Source organism: Zophobas morio, unplaced genomic scaffold (assembly GCF_036711695.1).
Source record: "Zophobas morio isolate AGI-343-1 ecotype UQ-CSIRO unplaced genomic scaffold, CSIRO_AGI_Zmor_V1 ptg000012l, whole genome shotgun sequence".
Lineage (NCBI taxonomy): Eukaryota > Metazoa > Arthropoda > Insecta > Coleoptera > Tenebrionidae > Zophobas > Zophobas morio.
Window position 1 is genome coordinate 23,164,786 of NW_026972117.1, and position 21,149 is coordinate 23,185,934.

General features: G+C 31.7%; 1 protein-coding gene across 1 annotated transcript in view; it reads right to left on the reverse strand.

Annotated features, from left to right (window-relative positions):
• Nucleotides 1–21,149, reverse strand: part of LOC135128038 (locomotion-related protein Hikaru genki) — a 282,123-nt gene that overhangs the window by 116,619 nt on the left and 144,355 nt on the right. The window contains exon 2 of the mRNA XM_064054842.1: nt 6,373–6,579. Within this exon, the coding sequence (XP_063910912.1) occupies nt 6,373–6,579 (207 nt within the window). The remainder of the gene's footprint in view (nt 1–6,372; nt 6,580–21,149) is intronic.

A 21,149-nucleotide genomic window follows, 5' to 3' on the forward strand; every position in this document is an offset into this window, starting at 1 on the left:
AAATTAAAAAATAGTAGTAATCAACTGTTTAATTACTATTTTGGTAACAATTTGTTATTAAATATTTTGGGAAATATTGTAACAAAAAGTTTTTCCTGTGATTCTCTAGTATGTATTTGTAAATCGAAAAACTGCGTACTTACCGGTCTAGAAAAATGAAAAATAATAGGATAATGTCCCTCCGACCACCACAAAACATACCATTAATACACCGAAAGAACGAACAAAAATGTTGGGAATGAACATATTTCCAAAAGTAATTAGGGCGCGATTTTATCTGGAAGGATGGCTTAACACCCAGTGGTTTCTCCAAACTACCATAAAATCCAAACCTTTCCTAGTTATTTGAACCTCAGGACAATATTTGCAATATGATTCATGAAATTTCGTCTTTCTAGATAAATGTCGATAGAATGACAATCATTTTTTATTTCAAAGTAGCACAAAAATTGATAAAAATGCAAAATATGCACCCGTTACGTAAAATATGCAGCAGAAAGCAAATATATGCAAATATGCAATTTTTTTATAGCTGTATTCATTTTTAATTAGCATGATTCGTTCACAAATTAAATATCAAGACTTATATGCAAAAAATAACGGATATGCAAATTTCATAAAATCCGCTCTCTAGTGATAAGTATATGCTTGTGATTGATCAGTGCATTAAAAGTTTTTAAATTTCTTACACAGGGTAACTCATACAAATTAATGAATGAGTCAATTTATTTTATTGATTAAATCGGGAACGGCTCACTAGATTTTCCCAAAAATTTGGAAATACAATACTGTTATCATGAGTATTACACTGCACCTATCCAAAGTAATATATGTATCTTTGCAAAAATGTTGATGACGTCATCACAAAATTTCGTTAACGAAAAACTCATTTGAAAGGTACGCCCAGCACGCTTCTTTACATTTATCTTAACGTTACATACATATTTTTATTTTAACTTATAACGGTTTTCATAAAAAAAATTAAATTCGCATAATCAATCAAATTTTATAATTTTTCGAAAAAGCTGATTTTGTTTTAATAGTTTTATTTAGAGACGAGGGAAGTGCTGTCGAAATAACCGTCGACCAATGTTTTCAGTTTCGTTTGTCCGTTTTCATGCCTGGTCGGTTCTGTTGTTTTCAATGTTTTTATTCGTTTTTATCTCTGTTTGTTCCAAGTTCTCGTTCTTTTTATTCCACCTCTAAGTTTTTCCGTCTACAATAATTTTATTTTAATTTATTTTCACATTTTTCCTTTCACTTTTTATTAAACCTTCATTGATGTATATTCTTTTTGTTCTTAATTCTTTTAATTTTGCTTTGTTTGTTGTTCCTCAATATCTTCTCTTTTTCTTTTTCCATTTCCATGGCAAGTTTTATGTCTTATTTGATTACTTCATTAATTGTTTAATTTCCTGTGTTAGTACATTTGGATCGTTTGTGTCTATGTTTTTCCCGCTCATTATGACAATATTTTTCATTCTTATGTATCGAAACTTTAACATATTTTATAAATAAATAAATTTATTTCCAACAGGAAATACATCACCCAATTACACGAAAAATTATTAACTTAACTCTGTGTAATAAAGTGTGGCAGATATGCTTACAAAAAAATAAATTAAACAAACTATATATAGGATCCTAATATTATAACCAAATTACTACTTAATAAAAGTTAAAAATGAAAAATAAACATGTATGTACCTACCTAAACTCGCAACAATGACTGTTTTATCACATTAAATGAATCTGCATTAATGTCGCAGAACAATGAAATTTTGTTAAACGATTCTGACATTAACTGGAGACCTACGTAAAATATTAGTTTTGAAAGAAAAAGTATAAAACGTCAAATTTTGTCTTGAATTAATACGGGGAACAATAAAATTAAGCTTATTTAACAAAAACGGACAATCAGTTTTATTGTTGACTAAGTTATACAGAAACTTCACTATTAAGAGGTTACGTCGAATTTGTAAACTAATGAAGTTGAACCGATTTAATAATAATTGAGAGTGGTCATAACCTCGTTCAGGGTAAACTCCACCTAAGCGAAAACATAAAAATTTTAGGAATTTACCTTGTACTGATTCTAGTTTTTTATATATATATGTCGTATTGCGGATACCATATAATTGCCCCATATTCAAGACCTGACCTGACTAAAACATAGTATAAATTAATTAAAGTTTCTATGTTACAAAAATCATTGCAGTTTCTGTATAAAAAGGCATACATCTTATAAGCTTTTCTCGTTATATTATTAATATGTTCTGAAAAACTAAATTTGGTATCAAAGATTATACACAGATCTTTTGAACTCTCTTTACGTTTTAATACAGTTGCGTTGATATTATAACCAAAGAATAAAGGTTCCACTTTTCTTGTATATGAGACGACGAAGCATTTGTCTTTATTAAGTGATAACCGATTTTGACTGCACCAATCAAACACGACATCGATGTTATATTGCAGTTTCAAGTAATCATCTGTAGTATTAACTTCTAAAAATAATTTGAGATCGTCAGCAAATAATAGTTTTTCACAAGTAATATTTTCAACAATATCGTTAATGAACAGCAGAAATAACAGCGGTCCTAGATTAGATCCTTGTGGTACTCCAGACGTAGATGTAATGGTTTTTGAAAAAAAGTTTTGATATCTAACTACTTGCTCCGGAGCAGTGAGATAGGAGAGAAACAGTTAACACAGGGATTCAGAAAAACCAAACCTGCGGAGTTTATCTAGTAATACAAAGTGATCGATTTGATCAAAGGCCTTACAAAAGTCAGTGTAAATTGTATCTACTTGACCTCTTCTATCGATAGAATCAGAAACGTATTGTGAAAAGCAAGCCAAATTAGTTATGGTAGACCTTTTCTCAACGAAACCATGTAACATTTTAAGGACGAAAAAAGCTGTTTGTATAGCAAAGTCTCAAATACTTTCGCAAAATTACTCAAAAGACTAATAATTATTATATCACCTGATTTGAATATGGGGCTTACCAATGCTTTTTTCCATTGTTTGGGCATCTGATTTTGTTTTAAGATAAAGTTGAACAACTTACAGAGAGGACTAGCCAAGACACCTGCACAATCCTTTAGTAAAAAACAAGGAACGCCATCCGGTCCTGTAGTAAAAGTGTGTTTACAATTCTTCAAGACAAGAAATACATCATTTTGAGACATATGGCTTGCAGAGACAAATAGCTGCGGTGCAACCTCAAGAAAATTATTAAAATTGTACTGTGAGTCATGTTTTATATATACACTGCCAAAATATTGAGCGAAAGCATCCACAATGGCCTTAGGAGAAGACAGTTCGCAGTCATTCAAATTCATCACACCTGCTATTCGAGTACACTTTTTTTGTTTTGAATAAATGTCCAGAACGATTTCGGTTCACTTGAAATATTATTCTCTAATTTCTGAATATATCTTTTATAAGACAGGCTAATAAGTTTTTTACACCGTAGGCGATGAAACTTGAACAAGTGAAAGTTGTAATCCGTTCTATGCTTCTTATACAATTTGAGAACTTTTATTTTGTTGCGTATGCTATTTATAGTTTCATTATCAAACCAGGGCGGATATTTATTACGGGAATAGTTTTTCGGTTTATATTTCGGCACTGCAATGCCAAAAATCTGATTTAGTTTTTCGTAAAAGAGTGTACAAGCTTGGTCCACGTCTAAATTACCTTGTAGAAAATTCCAATTTGTGAATTTGTTGACAAGAGCGTTTCGTATAGTAATGGAAAATTTGCTCTTTTAAAGTTATAACGTTCAAGTTCGTCGTTCATAGGAAATTGACGTTGGTGTGAGCTTGAAGTCCTTAGAGTTATACATAAGGGAGGATGGTGAGAATCTTCATCTACCAGAAGTAGGTCAGACGCCTCAACTTGACAATGAACATTTGAGAAGACCAAGTCCAAGATATGATTATGAGTATTGAGTATTTCGTTGTATTGATTTAGGTTACAAAATTCTTTAAAATTATTTAAAGTGGTAGTAAATTGATTTGAGACACCAGGAATATATTCATGGACATTAAAATCACCTGTTATAATTATATCATTATTATTTAGAAAATCTAATGTACTTAGCGTGTCAAAAAATAGTTCAAATTCTTGAATCGAAGTATGTGGAGGAATATAAATGACAAGAATAATTATATTTGGTGTATGATTTAGTTTTACACCTACTACGTCAATACTAGGTACAACATTGTAAACTGAAGATAGATTTAAAAGTGATGTTTTAAATGTGTTCCTAATGCTTACGACAACACCACCCCCTCGAGTTACATTAAGCGCTTGAATGTTGCGATCTTTTCTATATACTACAAAGTCATGTGGAAAATATCCACTACTCTCTATATCGTTGGTGAACCAGGTTTCTGAAAGGATTATGATGTAGTTGTCGAGATTACAAATATTACTATAGAATTCAATAGCCTTAGATCTTAACACCCTGACATTTTGATAAAAACAACGCAACATAGCACTGTGACTGGGTGAGGCGGTTAGTTTAAAGATACTATGGTGGGAGTTCCGTTAACGTATCGGATTTTCAGTTTGTCCTCTCCGTTAGCGATTCGAGCATTAAGGTGTTGCTTAACTAGTTTGTAAGATTCTACTTGTTTGGGAGTCCGGTCTTAAGCAATAGAGATATTTTTATAATCCTGACTACGTCTTAAAGCTTTTGCATTATGAATAAATTTGCTTACATCCGCTTCGTCGTTTAAGTCAATCTTAATTGGTCTAGATTTAGAGTTTGTTGGAACTAAGCGGCCTAAACGATAAATTTTAATGTATTATCACAATTTTTATTTTATCACAATTCTTCATTCTTTCTTACTGCAACTACTGAGGAAGAGATTGAATCACTTATTTGGAAAACCGCAAAAGTAGTGCCCATATAGAAAAATAACAATGATTTTGATTTCGTTAACTTCAGACCAATTTCTGTATTGTCTCCTATCAAAAATAATGGAACTTGCTTTTAAAAGTAGACTGATATGAATGTAAATGCCCATGGTATGTTTATGGGAGAAGGTGATGAATGATGATATAAGTGTTGCAGTGAGCTACGACACACTTGAAGAAGTCATAGGAAATATCATAAATTCTATACAACAAGGTTTCACATGGTACAGCAACAACAAATTAAAAATGAACACTACTAAAACTTTAAAATGACAGGAATAAGTAAAAACGATGTTGATTGTCTCTGAGAAAGGCGAATAATGAAAAATGACTGGAACTGTAGGTATAGGATTAACGTGAACATGGACATGAATAGTGAATTAAATAACGCAGTATTTCTGGTATCTAGTGGAACCACTCACTCTATAATATTATTTTGTTATAATCGAATAAATGTTGAAAAATATTTAGAATAGCTAAATGTAGAGCATTTAGGATGTATTTGTAGGCAGAAACTTAATAGGAAAACACCGTATATTTTTTCTAAAAACGATTTTTTTTAGTATCGTGATTAATTATTTTTTCTTGTGTGAAAAACTTTGACACAGTTAAAAACTTTATAACTCCAGTGGTTAAAATTACGCAAAATTGTTTTGGTTGTGAAGTTATTTGAGCGTGCTTTTTATTTTAGCAAAATTTGAACCAAACCCAACTTTTTCGTGCGGTAAAGTTTTCCGAGTATTCTTAAAATAAGTCGGTAACGCCATCCATCTGCTATCTTTGTTCTAAGTTCAATTACAGGGTGCTCAAAACCTGCTAAACTATAGTATGTTCGCCTATCTGAAGCTAGTTCTTTCTAGGTCGTTTGATTTATCGGAGCTTATTCTGGTCGAATGTCTGTTTAAATGACTTGTTTAATCTAATCCTAGCCCAACGGCACTGTTAAACATTCAGTCAAATTCTGTGCGGTTACTTAGACGTTGGTTAATTAAGATACAGTCCTGTTGTTCCTCACGATGATACTGAAAAATGAACTTGGTTTGTAAAATAACTTGGCGGCGAACTGGTCGATCGACTACTGTGATTAATTTCGCACCTTTATCGAACTTTATCCCGATAGATAAAACTCCGCCTTTTTAGAATCATTAATAAAACAAAGACGGCTTTCTAAACCGTCGTTTATAAATGTAGCGCTTTGTTTACATTTTTACGTGTTTAAACGTAACGTTGTTTAAGTTTTCGTGTTTAAAAGCAGATAAAATAATTTTCCCTTTTCACGGAATACAGAACCGCATCTCGGCACGTTATTTAACAGCGAAACACTGAAATTGATTTCAGTATTCACAAAACAAGCAAATACGCTGGTTTAAAGAAATGTAAGAGCAGTAACTAAAGGAGCACATCACCTTTATAGGATAGGAACTACTTTAGAAAACTTACCGTGATTATCTACGCAGAGAGGACCCACCCACTGGCCTCCGATACATTTGATTTTGCAGAGGCGCTTTTCACCAAGCGGACCTATTGAACCGGAAAATTTCACTTCACGAATGTGTGTGTAGTCTTTTCGAATTCTAATCTCTCCTTGTTCAGTCTCAGTACCGTTTAAAGCTAAGTGAGGTGGCGGACACGAATCGGATGATGGTTCTGAAAAAAAAAGACATTTTTGAGAACATGAAGCAGTATTTGAAATGATTTAGTTTTTGGAAGCACAGAACAGCCCATAATAAATATAGCAGTAAAACGTTTCTATCTGTCCACTGTAGGTTAAAATTTTAAAACTTTAAATTTATAATGAGAATTGAGAACAGACGAAAAGTGAGAATTAATAAGAAATGAGAAGAAATCAGAAATGTGGTAAATGAGAAATGCGACAAATGAAAAATGTGGGAAATAAGAAACGTGATAAATAAGAAAAGTATGAAATGGGAAAAGCGAGAAAGAGAAACGTGAGAAATGTAAAAGATGAGAAATAAAAACTGATCGAAGATTATTTCGACCGAATTTCCCTTGCTTCTGAAGTACAATAAAACACATCTAGCTTTTCCTTACTTACACTCAGGAAGTACAGTAAAAATAGCTTATTTGATACAGCCTACTTTTTGTATGATGTATATCTCATTTTCGACCAAAAAACTCTACAATATTTCTAAACGATTTATAAAGTTTTTTTGCATTGAAAACAGTAGTAAAAGCCGGTTTTTGAAATTTTCATAAACAAACTGAGATATTAAGAAGATTTGAGAAAAGAAAAAATGGGTAATGAGAAGAAACGAGAAATGAGAACAAATGAGAAATTAGAAGAAATGGCAAACGGGAAACGTGAGAAATGGAAAAAGTGAGAATTGAGAAACGCGAGAAATGAGGAACGTGAGAAACGAGAGAAAATGAGAAATGGGAAGAAACGAGAAATACGAGATATTAGAAATGTGGAAAATGGGACATATGAGAAATCGAAAATGTGAAAAATGGGAAACGTATGAAATTAAAAAAATGGGAAATGTTTAAAATGAGAAACGAGAAGAAATGAGAATTGACAAGAAATAAAAATGTGAGAACTAAGAAATGTGGGAAAGGAGAAACATGAGAAGTGGAAAATGTGACAGTTGGAAAGTGTGAGACAGTCATTAAAAATGCGATAAATCAAAAATTTGGGAAATAAGAAACGCGAGAAATGGGAAGCATGAGAAATGAATAGAAATGAAGAAAAGAAAAAAAAAAGGAAAAAGTAAGAAAAAAGAAAAAGTGAGAAATGAGCAGAAACAAGAAATGAAAACAAATGAAAAATTAGAAGAAATGAGAAACGGGAAACGTAAGAATAGTGGGAAACGTGAGAAATAGAAAAAGTGAGATATGAAAAAAGTGATAAATAAATAGAGATGAAAAAATGAGACATAGGGAACGTGAGAAATGAGAGGAAATGAAAAGTGGGAAGAAACGAGAAACGTGAGATATTGAAAATGTGGAAATTGGGACATATGAAAAATGGAAAATGTGAAAAAGGAGAAACGTGGGAAATGAAAAGAAATAAGAAATGTTTGAAATGAGAAGAAGTGAGAAATGCGAATAAATGAGAAATGTGGGAACTAAGAAATATGGAAAATGACAAGTGAGAAACGTGAGAAATGGAAAATGTGATAAATGGAAAGAGTGAGATATTTGTCATTAAAAATGTGATATATCAAAAATGTCGGAAATAAGAAACGCGAAAAATGGGAAACATGAGAAATGAGACACATGAGGAATGAATAGAAATGAAAAAATTAGAAAAATCAGAAATGAGAAGAAACGAGAAATGAGAACAAATGCGAAATTAGGAGTAATAAGAAGCGGGAAACGTACGAATAATGGGAAACGTGAGAAATAGAAAGTAAGAATTGAGAAACGTGAGAAATAAGGAATATGTGAAATGGGAAACGTGAGAAATAGAAAAAGTGAGAATTGAGAAACATGAGAAATAAGGAACGTGAGGAATGAAAAATGGGAAGAAATGAGAAATGTGATAAATAAGAAATGTGGGAAAAGAGAGAGATGAGAATAGGAAAATGTGTAAAATCGGAACGATATACATTTGTCGTTAAAAATGTGATAAATCAAAAATTGGGAAACGAGAAACTCGAGAAATGTGCTACGTGGGAAATGAAAACAAATGAAAATAATGAGAAAAAACGAGAAATATAAAAAATGAGAAGATGTGAGAAAAGAGAAAAAATGAGAAATGAGAAGAAGCGAGAAATGAGGACAAATGAGAAATTAGAAGAAATGAGAAATGGGAAACGTAAGAATAATGGCAAACGTGAGAAATAGAACAAGTGATAATTGAGAAACGTGATATATAGGGAACGTGAGAAATGAGAGGAAATGAAAAGTGGGAAGAAACGGGAAAAGTGACATATTAGAAATGTGGAAATTGGGACAATGAGAAATGGAAAATGTGAAAAATGAGAAACGTGGGAAATGAAAAGAAATAAGAAATGTTTGAAATGAGAAACGAGAAGAAGTGAGAAATGCGAATAAACGAGAAATGTGGGAACTAAGAAATGTGGAAAATGACAAATGAGAAGCGTGTGAAATGGAAAATGTGATAAATGGAAAGAGTGAGATATTTGTCATTACAAATGTGATATGTCAAAAATGTCGGAAATAAGAAACGCGAGAAATAAGAAACATGAGAAATGAAAAATTGGGAAATGAATAGAAATGAAAAAATGAAAAATGAGAAGGAACGAGAAATGAGAACGAATGAGAAGTTAGAAGCAATAAGAAACGGCAAACGTACAAACAATGGGAAACGTGAGAAATAAGGAATGCGAGAAATGGGAAACGTGAGAAATAGAAAAAGTGAGAATTGAGAAACCTGAGAAATAGGGAACGTTAGGAATGAAAAATGGGAAGAAATGAAAAATGTGATAAATAAGAAATGTGGGAAACGAGAGAGATGAGAATAAGAAAATATGTAAAATGGGAATTTGTCATTAAAAATTTGATAAATCAAAAATTGGGAAACGAGAAACTCGACAAATGAACTACGTGGGAAATGAAAACAAATGAAAATAAGGAGAAAAAACAAGAAATATGAAAAATGAGAAAATGTGGAAAAGAGAAAAAATGAGAAATGAAAAGAAACAAGAAATGAAGACAAATGAGATTTTAGCAGAAATGAGAAATGGGAAACCTAAGAATAATGGGAAACGTAAGACATGGGAAAAGTGAAAATTGAGAAACGTGGGAAATAAGGAACGTGAGAACTGAGAAACCTTAGAAATAGGGAACGTGAGAAATCAGAGGAAATGACAAATAGAAATATGAAAAATGGAAAACGTGAGAAATGAAAAGAAATGTGATATGTTTCAAATGAGAAACGAGAGGAAGTGAGAAATGGGACGAAATGAGAAATGGGAAACTTGAGAAATAGTAAATGGGCTAAATAGGAAATGTGAAACATTTGTCATTAAAAATTATGATAAAACAGAAATATGAGAAATGAGAAACGCGAAAAATGAAAAAGTGAGAAATGTGAGAAATGAGTAAATGCGAGAAAAAAGAAAAAATTACAAATCAGAAGAAAAGAAAAATAAGAATAAATGGGAAATAAGAAGAAATAAGAAATGGGAAACGGAGAATAATGGGAAACATGAGATGTGGAACAAGTGAGAATTGGGAAACGTGAAAAATAACGAATGTGAGCAATGAAAGGAAATTAGAAAAGTGAGAAATAAGAAATTTTTGAAATGACAAATATGAGAAATGAAAAATGTGATAAGTGGGAAATGTGAGAAATTTGTGATTAAAAACGTAATAAATCAGAAATGTGTAAACGTGAGAAATTAGAAACGTAAAAAATGAGAAAACTGGGAAATGGGAATTGTGAAAATTGAGGAACGTGATAAATGACAAATTTGAAATAAGCAATATGTAAGTAACATTTATTGTGCCAAGGACGTTAAAACCATAAACTCGTCAAAAATCAGTATCAAAATATACATATCAAACCAGAAATCAAGATATACGTAATCACAATCAAAATATAAATATCAACTCACATAATCAACGATATATAATTGCACTCCAGATATTCCTGAACATATATGATATTCTTGTGAGAAATAAGAAAACATTTCTCACAAGACAAAACATTTTTATTTTATTTATTTTATTATTAAAACATGGGAAATGTGAAAAACGTGTGAAGTATGAAACATGTGTGAAATATGAGAAATGGAAGTTTAAGAAGTGGAAAGTTGCAAAAGCGAAAGATACGAGAAACGTGAAATGAGAAATTTGAAGCGGGAATGAATTGTGAAAATGAGAAACGACAAATAATAAGAAATATGAGAAATTAGTGGAAACAGGAAATGAGAAGAAATGGTAACTGTGAAAAATGAAAAATGTGAGAAATGGGAAGAAACGAGAGATGAGATATGAGAGATGAGCCATGAAACATGAGAAATGAAGAATAAAAATTTCGATGTACCAATGTTTTTATTGCTAATGAAGATAAATATTATTGACAATTAAGCACCGAGGAGATAAACTGTAAAAATAAATGAGGAAGAAAAATATTACATTATACATAGTAAGTTTGTAAACGAAAAACAAAAAAATTACTTAGCATAAAATTTTAATAATAAATAGTTTAATAAATAAATACGCTTCTTAGGTAGAAAGAAAAACTAAAAAGGAGTAATTTTGATTAACTACTTTATTCCATAATTTCTTATTCTCTATACATATTTTGCTTAATACATTTTCGCACAGGTTTTGAGATTAATTTTAACGATATTTTAGTAATGTGAACTAATGACGTTGTACTGCTTAGCAATACATTAATATTCCAGTTTAAAATATAACCAGTCGGTTGCTGCGTTAAAGAATGTTTCATTATCCGAAGTTAAGACTATCTACAGCCTACAGGTTGTGGAAGGAGAAAGTCTTACAAAATATCTACATGAAATAAATAACATACTTTGCGTTCAACCTTTCTCAAGCTTTTGAAGTAAAGTGTAATAAGGTTCACCTGTTTATACAAAGTACAAACAAATTTCAGGTGTTTACAATGTCTATAAGCGATATTTCCAATATATTTCATAAAATAACTTTATAGAGAATTCCGAGCTTCAGAACTTCACTTCCAGCTTCTGTCCCAATCAATGTAAAACTTATTACGTAACGTACTTTAAAACGAAAAGCACAGAGGAATGATAAATTGTCACAATTTTAATATTGATGCGTCTCCAACCTTAATTTCGGAATGATAAAACTTTATCTTTCGAAGACGGTGAATTTATCTTCTTCTAGTTTGCGTAATAAATGTGAAACGAGAACATTTATTCATAGTTTACGAATACATCGTATCAGTTAAAATCGAGTTGTAGGTGGAAATACAAATGAGGCGGTATCGTAAATTATTTAATAAAAATTCAATATTTTATATTAAAATATGAAACTGTTTAAGTAATTAAAACTATTTTGATTGATTTGCACTTCAAATGTAGACTTAATCTTCTGGGAAATAATAAATTGTAAAATAGATCCTACTAAATCTACAGCAATGTATTACCCTGTGGTAAAAATCACGCAAGGGATCCGTGGGTTTTAAACGCAAGAGCTTTTTCCGTATTCACTCTTTAGCAATCCATTTTCGTGATCTAAAAGCGGAAAAAAATCTCCTGTTTTTTGACAGCTATCCCAATTGAAAAACTCAGCAAGAAGCTTTGTTTAAAGCTGACCTCTTATCAATTAAACTACGACTCTAAAAACTAAAATTAATGCGCAATTGTCATCTGTTTAAAAACGTCATCCTTGTTAGGTAGTTGCGAATTCGGCACCATTTCCAGAGAATTGTGCAGCGAAGATAAATTTATTTAGTCGTGGCTTCATTCCCCCTGTATTGTTTTACGAATTAAACTGAAGCGCAATAGCTCGAATGCAATCCGTCACATGGAAATTTGCATTCAAAGAACACGGATTGTATTTTATTCTGTGTATTAAACTTAGCTCTGAGACCCAGAGGAGGCATCAATCTGTAGCAAACTCTTGATTTTACCTTTTGTTGGCTTTAAATTAAATTAAGATAAATCGACGCCATTAAAACTACGGAGGTAAGTGAATTTCTCTTCACAGATCCCCAAATGTAGTTGAAATGGTCCTGCTACTTTTTTGTTAATTACAGTTGTTAAAAGTTTTATTTCTATTGCCACTTTATCCACTTTCCTAATCGTAAAATCTTCCAACTTTCAGAATTACTCTTGATAGACTTGTTAATACGGTGTTTAATGATTATTATTTTTTAAATATAAACCTTAATAGTCTTTTAGTTATCTTTACCTATTGAAAACAAGAACAGACCGGAATAAATTACTTAAATATAATATCTACATATTTGTGTATATTTAAATGTGGATATATATACATCACTTTACGAAGCATGGTCTTCAGAGAATCGTAATGGAAACAGAAACATTTGGTTGCTTGTGGTACAATCGATAAGGGAAAACTTGTTCAAAGAGATTCTTATGGGAAATAATGTATTACATCTTATCTCTTGTGTTTCCAGTTTTAGAACGTAAAGATAACAATTCTTTCAGTTTAAAAGAACAAAAAATGTAGTGTACACTGTGTTGTAGTAAATTCTAAAGTAATATCTCCACTTTTCAAAGATAAAGCTAATTTATTTACCACAATAATATATTTTCTACCATAAGTTAAGTTAGATTAGATTAATTATTATGTGTTGCTACCACTGAACTATTTTAAAACTGGTGATATTTGATATATCGTATATTTATATATGCACACGTTTTCACCGTTTTTTTGGTTTGAGAGTTAATTTAAATAATGGAACGTTGCTAGCAAATGAAATCAATCACATTGATACCAGTCGCGTCATCGAACTCGGCGACTAATGCCATAGTGATTGACGTTATAATCTTTATAAAAAGGAATAAATATTGCAGTATGCATTACAAATTGAAATCGTTTGTAGAATTAAAAGTTTAAATTAAAAAAAAAAACATGTGCAACGTTACAGTCATTATTATTTTAGCTTCCATCGAATTCACACTGTCCGTTTAAAATCTCCAATCAAATAATAATTTAAACGCAGTTAAGCAAATGGAAATAAAAATACTGAATTCAGCATTCCTGAACAGCGGCAGTTTGGAAAATTGATATTTCTTTGTCCACTGACAGACAATTTCAATAATAAATGTGTGTATTAAAATGACATTGTCATGTCGGAAAGAAAACATTTCACGGATCATAATATCCATTGTAGCTGTTCATGATGTATGTATGTGACATGAAATAATAACACACGAGAGAAATAAAAACTCCAGAATCTGGCGTTATTAATGAGAAATTTATACAATGGTGTTCGTTATCTTTAATGTGCATGAATCGTTGAATCGGAAGGAAACATGTTGGAAATTTGCAAACTCTTTCATAATCTTTGGACTGAAAAAATTATTGGAGGGAGTAGACGAGGTTTCAGGGGAAGCAACCCAAAACGAGAAAAGTTGTACTAACAAGATTACTTAACTAACTTTATATCTTGTTATAAATTAAATTAATTTGGGGAATTAAAATGGTACGGACCGATAAGCTTCTCACTATTAGAAAATAACAACGCTCTAATTAATTAAAACAAAAATCGACCTATTTTGATTGTATGGAAGTTGATTTTCCACAGCGATGCTCAATTACTGTTTTAATTTATTTCGTAGTCAGTTTGTTATCTTTCATCTCTTAAAATTATAAATTGTACATGTTCGACCAAAAGGGTCGCACTGTGAAATATCAGTTGAAAAATGACAAGCAGAAATAAACAAAAACTTGTGTACTTTGTTGTAAAATGACACTATTTTATTTTCATTTCGACTTTATTTTTGACAGTGCAGCGTTATTGCTAGAATTCCAGTTTCGGATTAATGGATGAAAAATTTATCGAACATGTGATTCCATGCTTTTTGCTCTTTCACAACTTGTACGAAATAATGAACGAAATACAGCGTGATCATCAATAATTACTTTCAGTTAGTATCAACAAATTTTGCTTCAAATTAGTACAAATGTAACATCACTTTGCTCCCTTTTTTCGAAATTGATATTTAATGTGAATAAAAATTTGTTATTGATTGTATTAAAATGCCATAAACTAACTATCTTGAACGCTTAAAAGATTCGGCAATAGCTGTGCAAGAAAGTTTTTTTCAAAATTGGGTAATTCTATTATAATTTTGGAAATTTTATTCTATCCTATAAAATTTTATTGGCAATAACGAGACGGACAGTAGTACAATAGTAAGAAATATTTGCAACTTAAAGTTATCGCGTGCCGGTAATCCCAGATGTTAGAATTCAGAATAATCCAGGTTCGGACAGGGACCATCGTTACTCACGAACGAAAATGACCATTATTTTATGAGTACAAGTACCTGCTAAATGTTCTCCTACAAATTCAGGTGAACTGGTGTAACCCATAAATATTTCTTACCATTGTACCACTGTCTGTCTCGTTATTCTCAATAAAATTTTATAGTAGACTGAAATTTCGAAAACTATACCAACTGAAATAATATTTGTTGATCACTCTGTTGTAATCTCTGAAACTATCGTACCATTGACTTAAAAATTTTGAATTTAGTTTTTTATGGAGATGGAACAAGGAACGATTATCCGTTTGTGCCCTGGAAAATATTTATCAATATATCTCAAAATGTTGTTAACTAAACCTCATTTAAATAGTGTAGCATGGTGTGCTGCTTTATATGAGGTTTAATAATCCGGACGTATCGAGTGAGCAATATAATTTGTAATCGAGTTACATTTGAAATAACATTTGAACAGGGTACGTGTGTCTTACCAAATTCTGACGATTAATGATGTCTACAGTTCCGCCGCTTACTTGCATTAATGGGTTTTGGAAATTTTATTAAAATGAATGCTAAAAATTTTAAATTGTACCGAGTCGTTCAGTTTTGCAATTCTGCAGTTTTTAAAATTCATCCCTATTTTTTACATGATTTGAATATGTATTCGCCTGTGGTATTCGCAGTAAGACCTTGACCGATATTGGATGTAACTTGAACCACTGTTCAACTGCTCGTTACGTTTGAGGTTAAGTTGGTTGTGTTTTCCATTGATGTGGAGGTATGGATGGCGCGTTTGCATTCGACATTGACTCCAATCAAAGAGAGAGAGGGAAGACGCAAAATCAGCTGATCAGGGGCATATTTCATCGTTTGTGTGTTTACGCTACGTGTTGTGCTAGTGGTTTTAGTTGCTTTTCGATGGTTTTTTTGTGCTAATTGGAACTTATTTTAGACAATTTTTACAATATTTTAATATTCTAGTGTTTAATAATTGTTTTAGTTGGTTGAACTTTATTTTTTGGTGATAGTTGCTAGATAAGTTTGGTTTTAAAAAAAAATAGTTTAGTATTGCATGTAATGAATGACAACTAAAAATAAATTTTGGGTATGACTGTACATTTTACTTTCTTTAATTCGTAAAATCTACATACGAAAATTGTGAAGTCTTGTACTGCTTACGGCTGCAATAATAGAGTGAAAAAAAGTTGCGGCATTTCCTTCCGCTGGTATTTTTTTACCTCTTTGCATGGATGTGCATACACAATAGTTATTTTTCAGCTTCCCAAAGGATGCTGAATTAAAAAAAATGGGTAATTGCCATGAAAAGAAAAAACTACACACCAGGTAGTTCTGCAGCAATTTGTAGTGACCATTTTTCTCCTGACGATTTTGACGATTTTATACATCAGTTTGGGAGAAAAATACTGAAAAAAGATCCCTTCTGTTTTTAACTTTCCGAGTCACCTTGTTAAAAAAAACTTTGAAAAAAAATTGTTTTTGATCGTTTCATCTTTATTTTACTCTGATATAAACGCTACAGTCGCTTACAGAAACTCACTCATAGTTAATTTGCAAAATCAATTGTTGTGTTAATTTCATTTGGGAGTGTATTTTTCTGCCTCTCAGGAAAATACTTTTCTGCGCCATTTGGGGGGACTTGTTATTTTATTTCAGAAACAGGCTCAGCTATCAAATTTACAGGCACGCCACGAAAAGTCAGTTGTCTTCGAATAAAATAAACTATTTTTTTTTTCAAAATCCGATAAAAACATTAAATAAATTTTAGAATGTATGTACATGAAAATTAAATACTTGACATTAGTAAGTAACCTTCTTTGGTCTCTATTTCTCAAATATTCCAAACAGCCATTTAAAGAATTACATACCGTACACTCATTGGTAAACGGCGGGACTTTTTTTTGTGTGTGGGTGAAGAGCGTTTGATTAAAAATGGTTACTTGTTTTCATTTAATTAGTACAGTAAAAATTAATGTTTTTTTGACGTTTGAAGAAAAGTCACTAATTAATTATAAATTGCCAATTCTTTACAATTCCTTTGAAGTTGAAAAACAATTTTTTTCTATATATGGGTAAATTATTTTAACAATGTTCTATTCATATTCATTCAAACTACATTTTTTAATGTACTACTAATACTAAAACAGATATAAGTTCTCCGACATCATTTTTTATATGCATTTTATTTAATAAAATCGTTTAATGTAATGGTTTTGCGCTTAATTATTCCCCTCGTCACGTGGTCAAATTTACTCTCCTTTGCGCACATATGTGACTTCACAACAGCCCATCTCTCTCTTTGGTTGGATTCAATAACAGTCATGCTAATCGAGGTGAACGCGCCATCCATACCTCCACATCAATGGTGTTTTCCAAGTGTTTTCGAACTGAATTGTGTCTTTTTCTGAATTCTTTAAGTAACTGAAGGGCCGTAACGAATGATTTTTTGCTTTTGTTGTGTTTCGTACTGAAAATCCTTTTAAAAAAACAGTTCTTTTCAGAACTAACTTGTGTTCATTTTGGGCCGTTTTTTGGCTTAAATTTTCAACAAATTCAAGAACTTGATGAAAAATGGCTTTTACATTGGAACATAAGACTTTTATGATTGAGTCTTACTTTCGAAATGGTCAAAAAATCGACGGACAATGGCAATATTAATTCCTGACACGTGGACCGAATTTAGAGAGCAATTTTCAAACAATATTGTGGATTATGCTAATTTTTGCAATTCATTAAAGCGTAGTGCACTTGCCGAACAATATTGAAAAAGACTTGGGATTATTTGTTTATCGATTACAATGTGTGCAAGAATGACATGAGGGGAATTTTCCAATCAGACGTGAATACTGTGAGTGGTTTTTGAACACATTTGATGATGAACTGCTAGAGAAGACATTTTTTACGGATGAAGCTTGGTTCCACGTGAGTGGTTATGTTAATTCCCAAAATATGCGAATGTGGAGCCAAGAGAAACCACCTTTTTATGTTGAGGCCCCACTTCATGCACAAAAAATTGGTGTTTGGGCTGCAATTAGCCAAAGACGCATCATAGGCCCATTCTTTTTTAATGGTAAGAAAATGAAAACCAAAGTTTTTTAACTTTCTTCCTCAACTTATCATTTTTTAGGCAATTTAACTTCTATTTGATATCTGGAAGAAATTTTGGGGCCATTCAGAAGAGAACTCCATGATGATGAATTAGCTTTTGGTTTTTTCCAACCATTACGAGAGTTTTTTGACCAAAGAGTTATTAGTCGAAATACTGAACATATCTGGCCCCCAAGATCATGTAATCTTACACCTGCTGATTTTTTCTCTGGCCGCATTTAAAGAACACAATTTATTGTACTCCTGCTAATGATTTGGAAGATTTAAGGAACAGAATAACTGAAAAAAAACAACGAAATAAACAACAATGAGGTTATATTGAACAATGTCATTGATGCAGTTTGAAGAAGAGTTTTGCTGTGTTTTCAAGAAAATGGGGAACATTTGCAACATTTATTGTGAATAGGGACTTTAAATATAGTGTTTAATGCTCTAATGGAAATTAATTGTGAATTTAAGTGTCATTTTTTTTTTATTAAAAAATAAATGAAAATTCAAAATTTTGGTTTGTTTTTGGCTGAAAAATGTGTTTGCACAAGTCGATTTACCTCATTAAAGTGAAATCAAACCATCATCGATTTAAAGGTCGATTCCTTTACTGTGGTCTGTTTTTGTGGAATTATATTCACCGAATTCGCCCCCATATTTCAGGATACGTTAAAAAAAAAAGATGAGTTTTACTAAATCAAAAATCTGAACATTTAAATGGTTAATCATTCATTATTCAAATTCAGTTCTGAGTTCACGCCATTTTTTTCTTTCCATCTGTCAATTTAATTTATTTGAAGTTATGTACTATGTGGATCAATCATCGACGTGACTTTTCCGAAACAAATGAAAATCAACAAATGACTCGATTACAAATTATATTGCTCGCTCGATATAAGCCATGAAAAAAAGAGTTTAAGCAAATTTGTCAGAAATTTTTAACTGACTCTTCTCAAAAAATTAATGTCTGATCGGATCCTCTTATTATTTATTGCAAAAATCGTTTTGTTTTTTGTCTGAAATTGTAGGAAAACAATAACATTATAGTTAGAATAGTATAATGGGTGTGTGTAAGATTAATATAATTATGTATTTATTCCCACCAACTACTTGATGACGTAATTTCAAGAAATAATATTTGCACATAAATACCAGTAAAAAAATGGTCGAAGGTTATTTCGACAGAACTTCCCTCACCCTTGAAGTACAATAAAACAAACTCAGCTTTTTAGAGAAGTTATAAAACTTATTTATGCGAATTTTATTTTTTTAACGACAATCTGAAACGTAAAGAAGGTGATGTCATCAACATTTTTGGAAAGACACCTACATCACTTTGGATAGTCGTGTTATACTGATGATAACATTATTGTATTCTCAAATTTTCGGGAAAATGGAGTGAACCGTTTCCGATTTCAGTAAAATAATTTGACCCATTAATTAATTTTTAAGAGTCACCCTGTATAAAAAAAAAATTAAAAACTTTTAATGCGGTGGCTGTGATAAACCACAAGTATAGACTTATCGTATTTTGTATATTTTGAATTTGGCAAAATTTTGACATGACTTCTTCAATTTTTTGAAGGCGATAAACAGATATATTTTGATTAAAAATGCACTATGCTTACAATAAGTTTAAACCGTTTGCAAGATTTCAAAGCATTCGGTTGTGCAGTTCCTGATTATCCAATAAAATAAATTGACACTTTCATTAATTCTTTGAGTCACCCTGTATCCGTAATTCTAAAAACTATGAACGCGTTGGTAAACCATGAGTATGCAGCCGAAATATTTTGCACATTTCAGGAAGGATTTATTCGGCAAAATTTTGAGATGACGTCACGATTTTTTGGGAGGGGATAAACGATTCACCATGATTTCGATAACCTTGACATGTTTACAAGATTTCAGAGCATATACAGTTTTGAATTTGTTTCCAAAAATCTGGATATCTAGGGTGAAAATTTGACACGGATTCACACACAACAAAGGCAGGAGTATCTTATTTTATGAAATTAAAAAAAACTCATCTCATCAGTGGTGGGCAAGATTAGCCAAATTTTAGTTAGCGGTTAACCATCTATATGATATTCCTAATATACATACAAAATTTGACAACAATCGGTCGGGTAGTTTCGGAGATTACGTGTCTAATAAAAATGGATACAGACACCAGACAAACAGACAGACAGACGGACGGACGGACGGACGGACGGACGGACGGACAGACGGACGGACGGACGGACGGACAGACGGACGGAAACGGGAGATCACTTTTTTTGTACTATAGAGATCATGCCACGTCCAGAAAATATAAAAGTGGCAATTTGGCCGATGGACTCGATTACTATACTTCCTTAGCTTACTCTCGAGAAGTAAAAATTATACTGTTAGGACGCAAAATTTAGTCCGTCGGCCGATTCTCTACTTTTACGTTTTCTCGGCCTTTCATGACTTCTAGAGGACGAAGAAATAGGTCTCCCGTTTCCGTCTGCCTGTCCGTCTGTCCGTCTGTCTGCCGTCCTGGATTTTTATTAGACAGATAATCTCCGAAAGTACTGGACCGATTATTGCGAAATTTTCTATTTATATTAGGAAAATCGTGTAGATGGTAAAACGCTAACCAAAATTTGTCTAATCATCCCCACCACTAATGCGATGACGTCAGTTCAAAGTTGTACATAGTAAATGGGTTTTAAATTGTATACAATAATATAGTCCTACACATGTCGTTTATGACACCGAATTAAGTTTTTACTCGAAACGCCCAGATTTTTGGAAAAAAATCAAAATTATGAAACAATATTGTGCTGAATGCTTTGAAATCTTGCAGATGGTTTACAGTTATGACAATCACGATAAATTTTTAATCAAAATATATTTACTTATCCCCTCCAAAAAATTGATGACGTCAGCTCAAAAGTTTGCTGAATAAATCCCACCTAAAATGTACAAAATATGATGAGTCTGTACTTGTGATTTATCATTCCATTCATATTTTTTGGATTTGCATATACAGGGTGACTTAAAAAAATTAATGAATGCATGAATTTATTTTATTGATTTAATCAGGAACTACAAAACCGAATGCTTTGAAATCTTGGAGATGTTTTAAAGTTGTCATAGGCATGATAAATTTATAGTCAAAATGTATTTGTTCATCCCCTCTAAAAATTTGATGACGTCACCGAAAAATTTTGCTGAAAAAATGCTTAAATGTGTAAAGAATGA